The sequence below is a fragment of the Cynocephalus volans genome, chromosome 1, assembly GCF_027409185.1.
Source record: "Cynocephalus volans isolate mCynVol1 chromosome 1, mCynVol1.pri, whole genome shotgun sequence".
Classification (NCBI taxonomy): Eukaryota; Metazoa; Chordata; class Mammalia; order Dermoptera; family Cynocephalidae; genus Cynocephalus; species Cynocephalus volans.
In genome coordinates, this window is record NC_084460.1 from 28183137 (window position 1) to 28196770 (window position 13634).

General features: G+C 39.0%; 1 protein-coding gene and 1 long non-coding RNA gene across 7 annotated transcripts in view; one reads left to right on the plus strand and one right to left on the minus strand.

Annotated features, from left to right (window-relative positions):
• TPX2 (TPX2 microtubule nucleation factor) overlaps nucleotides 1–13634 on the plus strand; it is a 54748-nt gene that overhangs the window by 30575 nt on the left and 10539 nt on the right. For all 6 annotated transcript variants that reach the window (XM_063106669.1, XM_063106663.1, XM_063106702.1 and 3 more), the window contains 5 exons: nucleotides 1027–1148; nucleotides 2028–2179; nucleotides 3495–3666; nucleotides 8199–8340; nucleotides 9023–9239. In XM_063106669.1, coding sequence (XP_062962739.1) covers nucleotides 1027–1148; nucleotides 2028–2179; nucleotides 3495–3666; nucleotides 8199–8340; nucleotides 9023–9239 — 805 coding nt within the window. The remainder of the gene's footprint in view (nucleotides 1–1026; nucleotides 1149–2027; nucleotides 2180–3494; nucleotides 3667–8198; nucleotides 8341–9022; nucleotides 9240–13634) is intronic.
• The window catches only part of LOC134384904 (uncharacterized), a 38047-nt gene continuing 25705 nt past the window's right edge, over nucleotides 1293–13634 (minus strand). The window contains exons 3-4 of the long non-coding RNA XR_010024267.1: nucleotides 4491–4569; nucleotides 1293–1469 (exon numbers count right to left, since the gene is read on the minus strand). This is a non-coding gene — a long non-coding RNA (uncharacterized LOC134384904). The remainder of the gene's footprint in view (nucleotides 1470–4490; nucleotides 4570–13634) is intronic.

Sequence of the window (13634 nt, forward strand, 5' to 3'; positions counted from 1 at the left end):
TCCATATTTCCTGGGTGAATTGTCTATTTTTTATAAGTGGTCTTAGTGATACTCTCATTATTGAGAATGGCTACTCTATGTTGAACTTTACTATATGTCAAGCACTTCAGAAACATTATCTGATTTAACAGACACAAGTATCTTGTGAGCATGAGTACAGTTGTTCCTTGGTTTCTATGCGGGATTGGTTCCAGGACCTCCCACAGATAGCCAAATCCATGGATGCTCAAGTCCCTTATATAAAATGGCATAGTATTTGCATATAACCTATGCACATCCTGCTCTATAGTTTAAATTATCTCTAGATTACTTATAATACCTAATATAATGTAAGTGTTATGTAAAGAGTTGTTATACTATATTAGTTAGGGAATAATGACAAGAAGAAAATGTCTGTACATGTTCTGTACAGATGCAATTATTTTTTTCCTGAACATTTTTGATCTGTTGGTTAAATCCACAGATGTAGAACCCATGAATACAGAAGGCTGTCTACATTTATATTCCTCATTTTACAGTGGAGAAAACAGGCTCAGAGAGGTTAAATAGTTTTCTCAAGATCATATAGGCAAAGAATGAAATGACAGGTTGGGATTTCAACTCTAGTTTGCTTTACTTCTAAGTCTGTCCTTTCCAAGACACTTATTTTATATATATTAGTTCTTTGCCATATTTGTCGCAAATATTTTCTCCATTCTTCTGGCCTTTTTAGTTTTTCCTGTGGTGTAAAAGCAAATCACGTAGTTAAATTTGTGGGTCTTTTGTAATTTCTTTTATAGTTTGCTTAGCTATTTTTTTTCCTGAAAAATTTTCAATATTTTGATAATAAAGTATTTTGATTTTTCTGATTTTTTTAATAGTGTTATCTAATTAAGTTAGTATCTGTTTATTAGATAATACTTTTTGGTTTTTACTGGTTATTTTATAACAGATTAAAAACATATTGTATGTAATGCCTTTAGATTCCTTTGAATCACTGAGCCCCTTTCTTCTCCATTCTCTCATCTCCTTTATTTTGCCTTTTAGGCAGAAGGTTCTAAAAAGTACTGAGGAACAAGAGTTGGAGAAGAGAATGAAAATGCAGCAGGAGGTGGTGGAGATGCGGAAAAAGAATGAAGAATTCAAGAAACTTGCTCTTGCAGGAGCAGGTCAGCTTGGCTCTGGTTGAGTCTGATTTATGAAGGTTGCTTTTTGTAATCTTGGTAGGGTTTTTTTTGAAGTCTCTAAGGCAAAAAAAAAAGGCTTTCTCAGTTAATAGTCAGCATAAAAAAAGTATTTATTTAGAAGCCTGGATGTGGATTCCACTTATATACTAATAATCATTCCCTAGAACATTTTACATACATTGGCTTTTTCTTAGAGCATGCTGTTCCTCTCTTTTCTATCAGAAAAAGAAGGAACTAGGGTTGAGATGGAAGACAAAGCAATTGGGCAGTCCTGTTTGTTGTTGTTGTTCTCCCAATTTTATCCTAAAGGCAGAAGAAAAGAAAGTTGAGTCAAATTTAGTTGCAACTATGGAAGAAAAGTAAGACTGAGGGAGCTGAAGGAGGGGGTCACAGTTCCGTTTTGCTCTGGCATAGAGTTGTAATTGGTAGAGTCAAAGCTATAAAGCCCTGCTTACTAGGTTCAAAAAGCAGCCCTGGAGTTTATAGGGTTTCCCTCTTAGAGATGCTGAGTTAAGTGTGCTTTTGAAGTCAATCTACAGCTTTTCCTATCAAAAGTATTCTAGTTACTCTCTCTCTCCAAAACTATGACCACACCTGGGAAATAGGATTCTTCTTTCCTGTGCTACCTCTTTATAGTGTGTATCTGACTGAAGGGCTTTAAACCCAATAATACTCAATGAATATGACACATATATTTATGTCCCTGAAGACTGTTTCAAGTTTTGGATTACATGTGGATAGTGAACAAAGTTAAAGTTAGATCCATGGTTATAGAGATACCAAAAGGACTGGAGTAAAGGGATTTACTAATAATCTCTATTCTTAATATCAAATATGTGTTTTACTCTGCTTCTCGTTCAGGGCAACCTGTGAAGAAAACAGTGAGCCAGGTAACCAAATCAGTGGACTTCCACTTCCGCACAGATGAGCGAATCAAACAACATCCTAAGAACCAGGAGGAGTATAAGGAAGTGAACTTTACGTCTGAACTACGAAAGCATCCTCCGTCTCCTGTAGGTTGATGGACTAAATGAATATTCCCATTACTAATTCAGTTAGGATTTCAAGTGTAGCATTTGTGGTCACTTTATAATAGTGTAGTTGAGAGAAGCATATGTTTCAAATTAAAATAGATCTAAATCCTCACTTTGCCTCCTGCTAACTGTGTGATCTTGGACAAATCACTCTACCTCTGTGGGAACCATCTTACCAAGTTGCTGTGAAAACTGAATAGAGAATGTACATAAAACATAGAATTATGTATGGCAAATTATAGGTATAGGCATTTCTGCTGTTAAAAAAAATTCTTTTAAAAAACCTTATGTTTGCAAAGTTGTGCACAAAATATAATAGGGCTTATGGGAAAAATGGGGTTGGGTCAGACCACTCAAATCCTGTACATTTATGTTCCAGAGCACCAACAAAAACAATAACAACCCTAAATAAAAGTCCTAATACTAATAATCTCTAATAGTATTTGTAGGTAGCATCATCATTTTTTGAAGTTAGTTCTTCACAGTCTTAAACCATAGCATTGTGCTTTGTCCTTTGAGATACAGGTCCTTGAAGAGTTTTACTTTCAGTAAGGATGTTTTATTAAAATTAATGATTCAAGTAGGCTTCTTTATCAGTCAGTTGGGAGATATATAGATTCTGATTTAGGCAGCTGCCTGATCTGATGCAGACCCGGAAGTTCAATCAATTTTATTTGTTTGTTTTGGTTTTTGTTTTGGTGGCTAACTGGTATGGGGATCTGAAACCTTGACCTTGGTGTTACAACACCGTGCTCTAACCAATCAAATGGGCTTCGTGGTAGGATACCTTTGCAGCTTTTTTTTTTTTAATTCTAAGAAAGCTTGTTCTTGATTGCTTCAAAACATTGACATTCTTGGGAAAAACCACCTACATATTTTGTCAGAACAAATAATTTAAGTGCTAGATCCTTTTATTTATTTTTTAAAAAGATGCGACGAAGGGCTGGCCCGTGGCTCACTCGGGAGAGTGCAGTGCTGATAACACCAAGGCCACGGGTTCGGATCCTATATAGGGATGGCCAGTTTGCTCACTGGCTGAGCATGGTGCTGACAACACCAAGCCAAGGGTTAAGATCCCCTTACCGGTTATCTTTAAAAAATAAAAATAAAAAAATAAATAAAATAAAAAGATGGGACCAGACTTCCTTGCTTAAGGACTGACAAACTTCAGAATAATAATCTTGGCTTTACACAGGCCCTTTTCATTTTGATCTTCTGTGCTAAATATATGTCTTGTAGTAGATCTAAGCTCTTTCATAACATTTCTTTTGTGGAACAACTTTTTTCTTTACAGGCCCGAGTGACTAAAGGATGTACCATTATTAAGCCTTTCAACCTATCCCAAGGAAAGAAAAGAACATTTGATGAAACAGCTTCTACGTATGTGCCCCTTGCAGAGCAGATCGAAGCCTTCCATAAACGAACACCTAACAGATATCATTTGCGGAGCAAGAAGGATGATACTAGTAAGTGTCCTACCAGTTTCATACTTGGCTGGAGACTCCCCTAGAATTCTCTTTGTCTACATCTTAGGCACAAATTTGTCTTTAGTTGAAATCCTAGGTTTTAAACTAAAGTATAGCATGTGAGTATATGTAGCCAACAGATAGACAGTTCAGAATTTCTCACACCACCTTGCTATCTGTCCACTTACACCTGTCAACCATCTTGATCCTCCATCATTGGATCCTTGGTCCATTAATTGGCCAAGGGGAATAAATCAAGATAACCTGAGATGTCATTGCCCATTAAACATATCCGTTAAGGATATCTTTGCCCTTGTGTGTCACAGTGTCACGGTGCATTTACTTACCTGTGAAAATGAAGGCATTTCATTCATTCAAGGTCGTATGCTTTTTGTTCAGCAATTGAACACATTTTTTTTGACTACTACAAACGAGGCACTGTGTTGAGTGTGGAGGATATAGGTGAACAAAATGGACTTAGTGCTACTCGACATTAAGTTTCTAATTCAGTGAGAGAGATAAATTGGTCATTAAAAATTATGGGCCGACCCCATGGCGCACTCGGGAGAGTGCGGCGCTGGGAGCACAGCGATGCTCCCCGCAGGTTCGGATCCTATATAGGAATGGCCGGTGCGCTCTCTGGCTGAGCGCGTTGCGGCCGACACCAAGCCAAGGGTTGCGATCTCCTTACCGGTCACGAAAAAGACAAAAAAAAAAAAAATTATGGTAAGTGCTGTGGATGTTGTATTAGTCTGTTTATGTTGCTTATAACAAAATACCTGAAATTGGGTGACTTATAAAGAAAAATGACATTTATTGCTTACAGTTTCTGAGGCTGGGAGGTCCAAAGTCCATCTGGTGGTGGCGACAATGACTCGGGGGTCGGTCTCACATTGCAAGATGCTGGAAGCAGAGAGTGCAGAAAGAGAGAAAGACAGACTCTCCTCTTCTTTTAAAGCCCTCAGAACCACACACCTGATGACCATTTTTAATCCATTCACTACTGCATGGTCCTACAATCCAATCACCTCTTTAAGGCTCCACCTTTCAGTTACCATAATAGGATTTCCCACTCTCTTAACAGTCACAGTGGGGGCTAAGTTTCTAATACATAAAACTTGGGGGACAAAATTCAAGCTTCAGGGAGTTTTGGGGGGACATAATTCAATCCACTACATTCTACCCCTGGCCCCCCCAAACTCATGTCCTTTTCACATGCAAATACATTCATTTCATCCCCAAAGTCTTAACTTGTTTCAACTCAAGACTCCAAAGTTCAAATTCCTATCTGTGAAATCAATACAAGTTATCTATTTCCAAGATACAACAGTGGAACAAACATAGGGTACATATTCCCATTCCAAAAAGGAGAAATAGACCAAAAGAGGTAACAGGTTCCAAACAAGTCTGAAACCCAGCAGGACATGCACTGAATATCAAAGCTGGTGAATCTTGTAACTTGACTCCATGTTCAATGTCCCCTGCACACTGGTGTGGGGGTTGGGTCCCCTAGACCTCTGGCAGCTCTCTTCCTATAGTTTTCCTGGTCTCGGGTGATGCTTTAGCTCTCTCAGGCTGGCGTTGCACACGGGTAGCTCCACAGGTCTGGGGTCTCCAATGGTGGTCCCACTCTCACAGCTCCACTAGACATGGCGCTGATGGGGTTTCTCAGCTGACACTCCAACCCCACATTTCCACTCAGCATTTCTCCAGCAAAGGTTGTATGCAGTGACTCTGCCCCTGCGGCAGATCTGTTCCTGGGCCCACAGACTTTTCCATTCATCCTCTGAAATCAGGGTGGAGGCTCCCAAGCCTCCACAGCTCTAGCATTCTGCAAGCCTGCAGACCTAACATCACGTGGATGCCTCCAAGGCTTCCAGCTTGTATTTTCCAAAGCTGCATGTCCAGCCACACCTGGGCCTATTTATCCACAGCTGGAGTAGCCAAAGCAGCTGGGGTGCTGGTGCTGGAGACAGCTTCCCGAGGTGGTCCTGAGCAGTAAGCCCATGGAAGGCTCCTCAAACCTGTTCCCTAAGACTATTCTGTCTCCCTAGGTCTTTGGGCCTGAAATGGAGGGGTTGGTCCGAGAGACTTCTTCAATGCCTTCAGGGCCTTTTCCCCCTTCTCTTGATAATCCCGTTCTTTTGTGTTAATCTTAGTACCATTGCATTTTCCTTCTTAAAATACTCTCTACTTCTTTACCATGTGGCCAGGCTGCAAATTTTCCAAATCTTTATGCTCTGCCTCCCTTTTATTTAAATCCTGGTATTACATCATGCCTTTGCTGCCATAACTCAGCACAGGCTGTTGCAGGTAGTAGCCATGCAGCTTCCTTAATGCTTTGCTGCTTAAACATTTCTTACGCCAAATGCTCTGGTTCACAACTCCTAAGTTCCAACTTCCACAAAGTCCCAGGGCATGGACACAACCAGCCGAGTTCCTTTCCAGTTGATAGCAAGGGTGATCTTTGCCCAAGTTTCTGAAAAACTCCTTCTTATTTCTATCTGAGACTTCCTTAGAATGGTCTTTACAGTCCATATTTCTGTCAGCATTCTGCTCGCCACCATGTAACCAGTCTCTAAGACATTCTAAACTTTCCCTCGTCTTTTTGTCTTCTAAGTCCTCCAAATTCCTCCAACCTTTGCCTAACACTCAGTTCCAAAGCTGCATCCACATTTTCAAGTACTTGTTATAAGCAACACCCCACTCCTAGTACCAATTTTCTGTATTAGTCTGTTTATGTTGCTTATAACAAAATACCAGCAACTGGGTGACTTATAAAGAAAAGTGACATTTATTGCTTACAGTTCCTAAGGCTGTGAGGTCCAAAGTCCATCTGGTGGTGGCAATAGTGACTCAAGGATCTTACATTGCAAGATGGTGGAAGCAGAGAGAGAGAGAAAGACTCTCCTCTTTTTCAAAAGCCCTCAGAACCACACCGCTGACCACCATTTTTAATCCATTCACTACTGCATGATCATACAATCCAATCACCTCGTTAAGGCTCCACCTTTCAGTTACCATAATAGGATTTCCCACCCTCTTAACAGTCACCGTGGGGCTAAGTTTCTAATACATAAAATTTGGGGGACACAATTCAAGCTTTATGGAGTTTTGAGGGGACATAATTCAATCCACTTCAGATGTGGAGAGAGATGCAAGAGTCAGATGAGGTGGGAGATAGGTAGAGCATGTCTGAATGCTGAGAATTCCCTGGTAGAGATAAAGGCATTGAAAAAACAGGTGAGAGAGGAGATAACCAATAGATTAAGTACCTGAGCAAGCAGGTGGGGTAGGATACTTAGCACAGGGGGAGTGATTGTTCTTTGAAAGGAGGATGAAAGAGTGAGAGGAGTGAGTGTAAATGCTGGTGGGTTTGTAGATTTGGTGGTGAACAGATAAGGAGATTCTAATCTAATAATTTCTATCTTTCTGAAAATAATTTCTATAAGAGGTAGATAAAGAAGTCTGAGGAGTGGAGTTGATATAAAATATTTGTGGAGAGTATAGGGCTAGTATTTGGGATAAAGCAGAATCTGGCTGTTTTGCCTTTGAGAGTCTCTACATTTTTTTCTACCCTTGCATAGGCATTGTTTAGTACTGTGTTAGCTAGCCAGAGAAGTTCCTTTAAGTATAGCATTTCTTAATGTTATTATGTTCTAATAGCCAAAATGGTTTTGTGAGATTTTATGAAAATAATGAGATCTTTTTGATCCTAATGGAAATTTAAATATTAAATATGACTTTTAAATAATATAAGATTCTTAGATATGTCCTGCTTTTAGAATCCTAGTTTGGCAAATAGAAAGAAAAATTCTCTTACGCAAATTTTTATTTAAAACTTTGTACAATTACAGTTAAATAGTGATTATATATATATCTGAAGCATGGCTTATTTCTAAAATAAATATATTTTGTTTGATCTCCCACTGTTATGTGATAAGATCAAAACTGAAGGACTCATTCTATATAATTATGAAAATTGACAATATTACCCCTGGTCAGATAAGTCTTTACTTTCTATGAGTGGTGGTGATGGTCTTAATATTGATGCTTTCGCATAGTTTTTTTACTTTCTCCATTTGACTTTCTTTGAGAGGTGGTTGATGCTTTGGTGTGGATACTTTCAGGAAATTCATAGAACAGGAAGTTATTACTTGGTCTTTAGAAAGGCCTTAAATTTTAAAGCTAAAATAAGCAAAAATCTTATCAGTAAGAAGCAAAATAGTTTGCATTGTCAAGAGAAAGTATGGGCCTGTGCAATGATAAGGCACCTGTCAGACATGGATAGATTTTAAGTTCAGAAGATTTTAAGGTATCTAAAGGCTACTTTAATTATACCCCTCAGTAAAGAGTGATAGGGAAGTAGGAACTGAATGTTTGTCAGGTTAACTGATGTTAGCTGAGCTGATTGTGGAGGCCAGCTACTCCGTAGTTTGTTTATCCATCTCTGGGCTGCCTAGTTGAGTCGGCACTTAGAGGTAAACTAGATCTCGGGGAGCTAGGTAAATGTCTGTGTTCTTGGTTTACAGGCCTGTTACCCTCCAAATCTTCTGTGACCAAGATCTGCAGAGACCCACAGACTCCTGTACTGCAAACCAAACAGCGCTCAAGGCCTGTGACCTGCAAAAGTGCAGTAGATCAGGAGGCTGAGGAGCTTGAGAAACTACAGCAGTAAGTCCTACTGGCAGTGTCTCAGGAAGAGTTTAAAGATTTTGCCTACTCTCTTTTCCAGTTCTATATGGGTGACAATTGCTATTTTTCCTTCCATGAAAATTTACAGCATTTGAATTGTAGGTCCTGTATGCTGTGCCCCTGCCTCAGTGGTTAAAGGACTGAAAGTAGGAATATGGAGATGTCCTAGAGTATAAACAGAGTTGAAGTGGGAGAACTTACTTAAAATTCCAATTAAGGAAGAGTCCTCTGAGGTTAATTTAGGTAGATCCTACCTTTTTATGGCTACCTAAGCCATTTATAGCCATTATCAGTGGGAGAAACCAAAACTTAATGTGCTTAGCATTGGAATTTGTTTTGTAAGTACTTGTTCCATTCTTTTTTGTGTTTCTTTCGAGAAGGGAAAGCTTCCTCTGTTAAGAGAAGCCCCAGTCTTTAAAATGGTGGGATCATCTCTAAGAGGTCTGAGCAAAAAAAATAAAGTGGTTGGGATGTTAGAGCTGTCTCATTCTTTGTTCTAGAGGTAAAGATAATGGCTATAGAGAAAGTTGAAATTTTACTGTGTATGATGGGTAATCTTAAATGATTATTATTTTTTATTTTTGGCCCACTTCGTTGTTTGTGTAGTTTTCATTTTAATTAAAATTTTTTTGTGGTTATCATTTAAATTCCCACCTTACAGATACAAATTCAAAGCACGAGAACTTGATCCCAGAATTCTTGAAGGTGGGCCCATCTTGCCCAAGAAACCGCCTGTGAAACCACCCACTCAGCCTATTGGTTTTGATTTGGAAATTGAGAAAAGAATCCATGAGAGAGAGTCAAAGAAGAAATCAGAGGATGAACACTTTGAATTTCATTCCAGACCTTGCCCTACTAAGATCCTAGAAGATGTTGTGGTAAGAATAGTTGAGGCTCTGCATACTGGCACAAGTGTCCTGCTCATGACCAAATCTCCACCCATGCACAAATGTTTGAGTAGATACTATGAACAGGGCATCATGTTAGGAGCTATAGGTGATAAGGAGACATATCAGAAGTAGATTTTGCTCTCAGACTACTGAAAGTCCAGTAAGGGAGACAACATATTTGTAAATAATATAAAAGTGTGTTTCTTTCAGAAGTGTTCTGAGAGAGATGACAGTTAAAAGTACTATAGGAATTCAGAGGAGAGCATGATTTCTTCCAGATAGAAGGTTCAGGGAGTGCTTTGTGGAGGAGGCAGCATTTGATCTGAGCCTTGACAATGTGTTGTAGTACTTGTCATGATGGTGTCATTGTTGTTGTCATAGTACCTGACAGTCTTGTTATGTGCCAGACACTGCTCTGAGCCCTTTACATAATATTAGCTCGTTATTTTTGACAACAGCCCCTTCAGGCAGGTTACTTTAATTATCACCCATTTAATTAATTAATTTATTTATTTTAATTTTATTTTATTTTGTCAATATACAATGTGGTTGATTATTGTGGCCCATTACCGAAACCTCCCTCCCTAATTATCACCCATTTTAGATGAGGTAATTGAGGCACAAAGAGGTAAATGTAACTTTCCTAGGGCATTCAGCTAGTACACTGTAGAGCAAGTATAAGAATTCAGGCACTCTGGCTCCATAGTCTGTGATTTTAATACTTAATTATATTGCCTCTCCATTATGTAATAGAATTAGGACTTGCAGAGATGCAAATGAAATGGACTGGCAGAGCATTCCAGACAATGAGAGTAATAAGAAAAAATCCTGAAGTTGGAAAACATGGGGCATAACTAGAAGCTCTGAGTGGGTCAGTTAAGCTAGAGAAAAGAAACTTAAGAACAAATGGAAACTAGATTATAAAGTGAATTGTGTAGTTTTTATGGTAGTCTCACAACCATGATTTTAGAGAAAATATGCAATCAGGAAGAGAAGCCACAGTCAAAGAATAAGTAAAATAATTAAGCACCTGCATAAGTGCAAAGGTGGTATGCAAATGGAGACCCCCCCCCCATTTGGATTGACTTATTTCCAGGTTAACACTAGAAGAACTGTACTTTCCTGTCCTCTTTCCTCTTTTCGCTTGTTTTAGGTGAAACAACACCAAAAATTACCTTCACCTAAGTACCTAGTTTTATTTATTCTGTTTTCTTAGCACCAAGTCAGAAGCAACTTGAAGTTAAATTTTCCAGGCTTTACAAGAACTATGCCCTTTTTCTTTTTCTTTTGCTATGTTGCATGTGTACTCTAGGCCAAATTCTGTTACAACAAACATTAAGAAACCTCCCCTATTCAAGCAATTAGTCTCCAAGAGCTGTGCCTTCTTTGTCATTACCTGCTAAGGAAACAGTGTTCTGATAGAACAGGGGAAATGTAGCTATATGCAATCCTCAGAATTCTAGAGCCAGAAGAGCTCAACTTTTTTCATTTTACATATAAGGAAACTGAAGCCCAGAGAAGAGAAATGATTTCCTCAAGGCTTCTATAGCAGTCATTTGACACCTTGCTTTTAATAACTTTTTTTTGTCCAAGCTCCTGCTTTTCTCCCTCTTTAAGTTTTTGTTTTTTTATTTAATTCACATACTGCCCTCTCAATTTTTACTATATCCTTGTATCTTATACACAGATAGTGACTTTATATATGTTTAAAGTCAACTCACTTTGTAATTTAAAGTAATTTAATGAGAACTTTTAAATAAAAACATAAATGAAAACCCATACTTTTGCCATGAATAACACAACAATAGTAAATACTTATATAAAGCTTGTTATATACAAGGTTTTCTAAGCTACCTACTTTTATATAATAACTTAATTGTAACAACAACCCTATGAGGTAAGCACTTGTAGGTACTTTTATCAACCCATTTTACAGTTGGGAAACATAGAGGTTAAATAACATCCCCAAGATCAAAAACTAGCCAATGGCAGAGCTGAGATACAAATCTTAGGTAGTATGGTTCTAGGGTCCATGCTCTTGTAGGTTTAAAATAGAAGATTCTTAGAAAATATATAATTATTTTTTAAAAAAAATCTACGTCCCACCTAATCTTCCATATCACCAGTCATGTCAGAATTCCAGTTTTGGAAACACTGATTAGGAAATTGGTTTGTCAGTTTGTTGTACTCTGAAAATGCTAGGCTGAAGTGGTAAGTGGGGAAGGGTGACTAGAGTTACATTAAGACTTAGTTAAGTGAGATCTTATAGAGTAGCACTGTACCAGATTATGCCTGTTGAGAATTCTGTATAAACAGATCTGCAGATCACTAGGTAAGTAAGGTGTGACTGAATCGGTGTGGTATGCTGAAGGGAAGTGTTTGCCAAATCCATCTCATTCTCAGAATCCTCTGGGGCTCTTATTACACAAACAGATTACTGGGCCCCAGCACTGGAGTTTTAGTTTGTTGGGTGCAAGGTAGAGGGAGCCCAGGTAAAGAACTTAGTATAGTGCCTGACACACAGTAAGCAGTCATATTAATAGTAATGACTATTTTGTTGAGTGCTTACATTGTCCTGAGCACTTTATGTAGATTATTTCATTTATTTCTCATAGCAACTCTAAGATGTAGTTTCTATTCTTATCCCTATTTTTCAGACAAGGAAATAAACACTAAGAGGTGTCTAGTATGCAGAACCAGGATTTGAGCCCATCATCTCCTTAAATACTATATTATTCTACCCCATAATGCTTACTGTTAACATTGTTTGTTTTGGCAGATGCAGTTTTTGAGTTTGACACTGGCTGTTTGCAGCTCTACCTACTAAAATTTTAGTGATTTCATGTCAACTCTTGATTTCTAGATAAGCAAAGCATGGAAGGAGACGTTAGATGTCTCTTCCACCCTCTTCATTTTTAAGAAAGGGAGGCTTTGAAAGGAGAATGTGGCTTGCCCATAGAAACATTTTCCAAAGTTGGTGGCAGAACCTGAGATTAGGTCTTTTAACTTTAGTTTTGGACTGTTACTGCAGAACTGAAAAGCCTGACTCCCAGAGTCTAATGCATCTTGTCTCTCTGCCACTATTGTTCCCCATCCTTGTCCCTCTAGTGCTGAAGTTCTGTTTCCATGTGTTGTTACAGTGTTTTTTGTGCTCTCCCACTTGTGGTTGATAGGTGGCAAGGAGACAACAGGGCTGATGAGAGATGGGCTTGGGCAGCAGTGGGCCATGAGGCAGAGATGAAAAGAGGGCTCTTGGGGCAGAGGTGGAGTGATGAAAGCCTTGAGCGTGAGGGTGTGAAATGTGAACTTGGTGCCGACATCTAATGGGGAGCTGGGGCACCAGAGAGGTGGATGTGGTGTTGGTGAGTAATTTTAGCAGAGATATTTTAGGGATTACTTGGGGAGACCAGAAGGCTTTTTTTTCTCTCCTACACACTCTTTGAAATAACATTTCTTCACAGTAATTTCCTAACCTGCTCTGGGACAGGCCTGAGAGCTTGTCTTAGGACATTTGGGGGCATATCCTGTCTTAGAAGTGTTCACCCCCAACATTCCCATCCCCCATACTGGCTGCTTTTCCTAAATGCATCATTTGTCCACCCACATTGTCCACTTGTAATCACACATCACCTCTTTAGAGAGACCTTCCTCAAATGTTCTCATTGAAGGATTTTCCTCCTAATAGACTTTAGCTCCACATTCTGCTGCGTTTCTTGAGAGCACTTGTGAAAATTAGGAAGTATTTGATTTGTTGTTTATTCATTGTCTCTTTCCACCACTAGAATGTGAGCTCCCTGAGAACAGTGACTGGGTATATTACATCTATTTGTTTATTCTGTATCCCGGCACCTAGCATAGTGACTGTCATGACACAGACACTCTGATGCTGGTTAACTGAGTGAGTGATGGTACAAGCTGAAATGGACCAGCCTGTGTTTCTAGCCTCTGTTAGACACTGGGAATTCAAAGACAGAATAAGACGTAGCCCTTGTCCTCAAAACCTCCACAGTCTTGTAGAGCAGATCAGCACGTAAACAAATGATGTCAGCCAACATATATTCATTGAACAGTTACTACCAGATCTTGTAGGTGCTGTGGAGAAGGAGGCAAGGGAATGCAAATGGCAGTGTTCTGGCCCTCAAGGAGCTTATAATTTAAGAAACTTAAAATAGCAAAACAAGAAACCTTTTGTTTCTGGAAACCAAATTTCCTTCTTTTTAATTTCTAATTGGGCCCCCATTTAGCTTTGATTGCTGCGATGATGGGGTGTGGGTAGATAGTTGCTGCAGAGATGATTTTCATAAATCATCTTTTCCTTTCCCCCAACTAATTATGAGAGTTGATCCCCCTCAAATACCTCCTTCATGGCCTACTTATTACAGA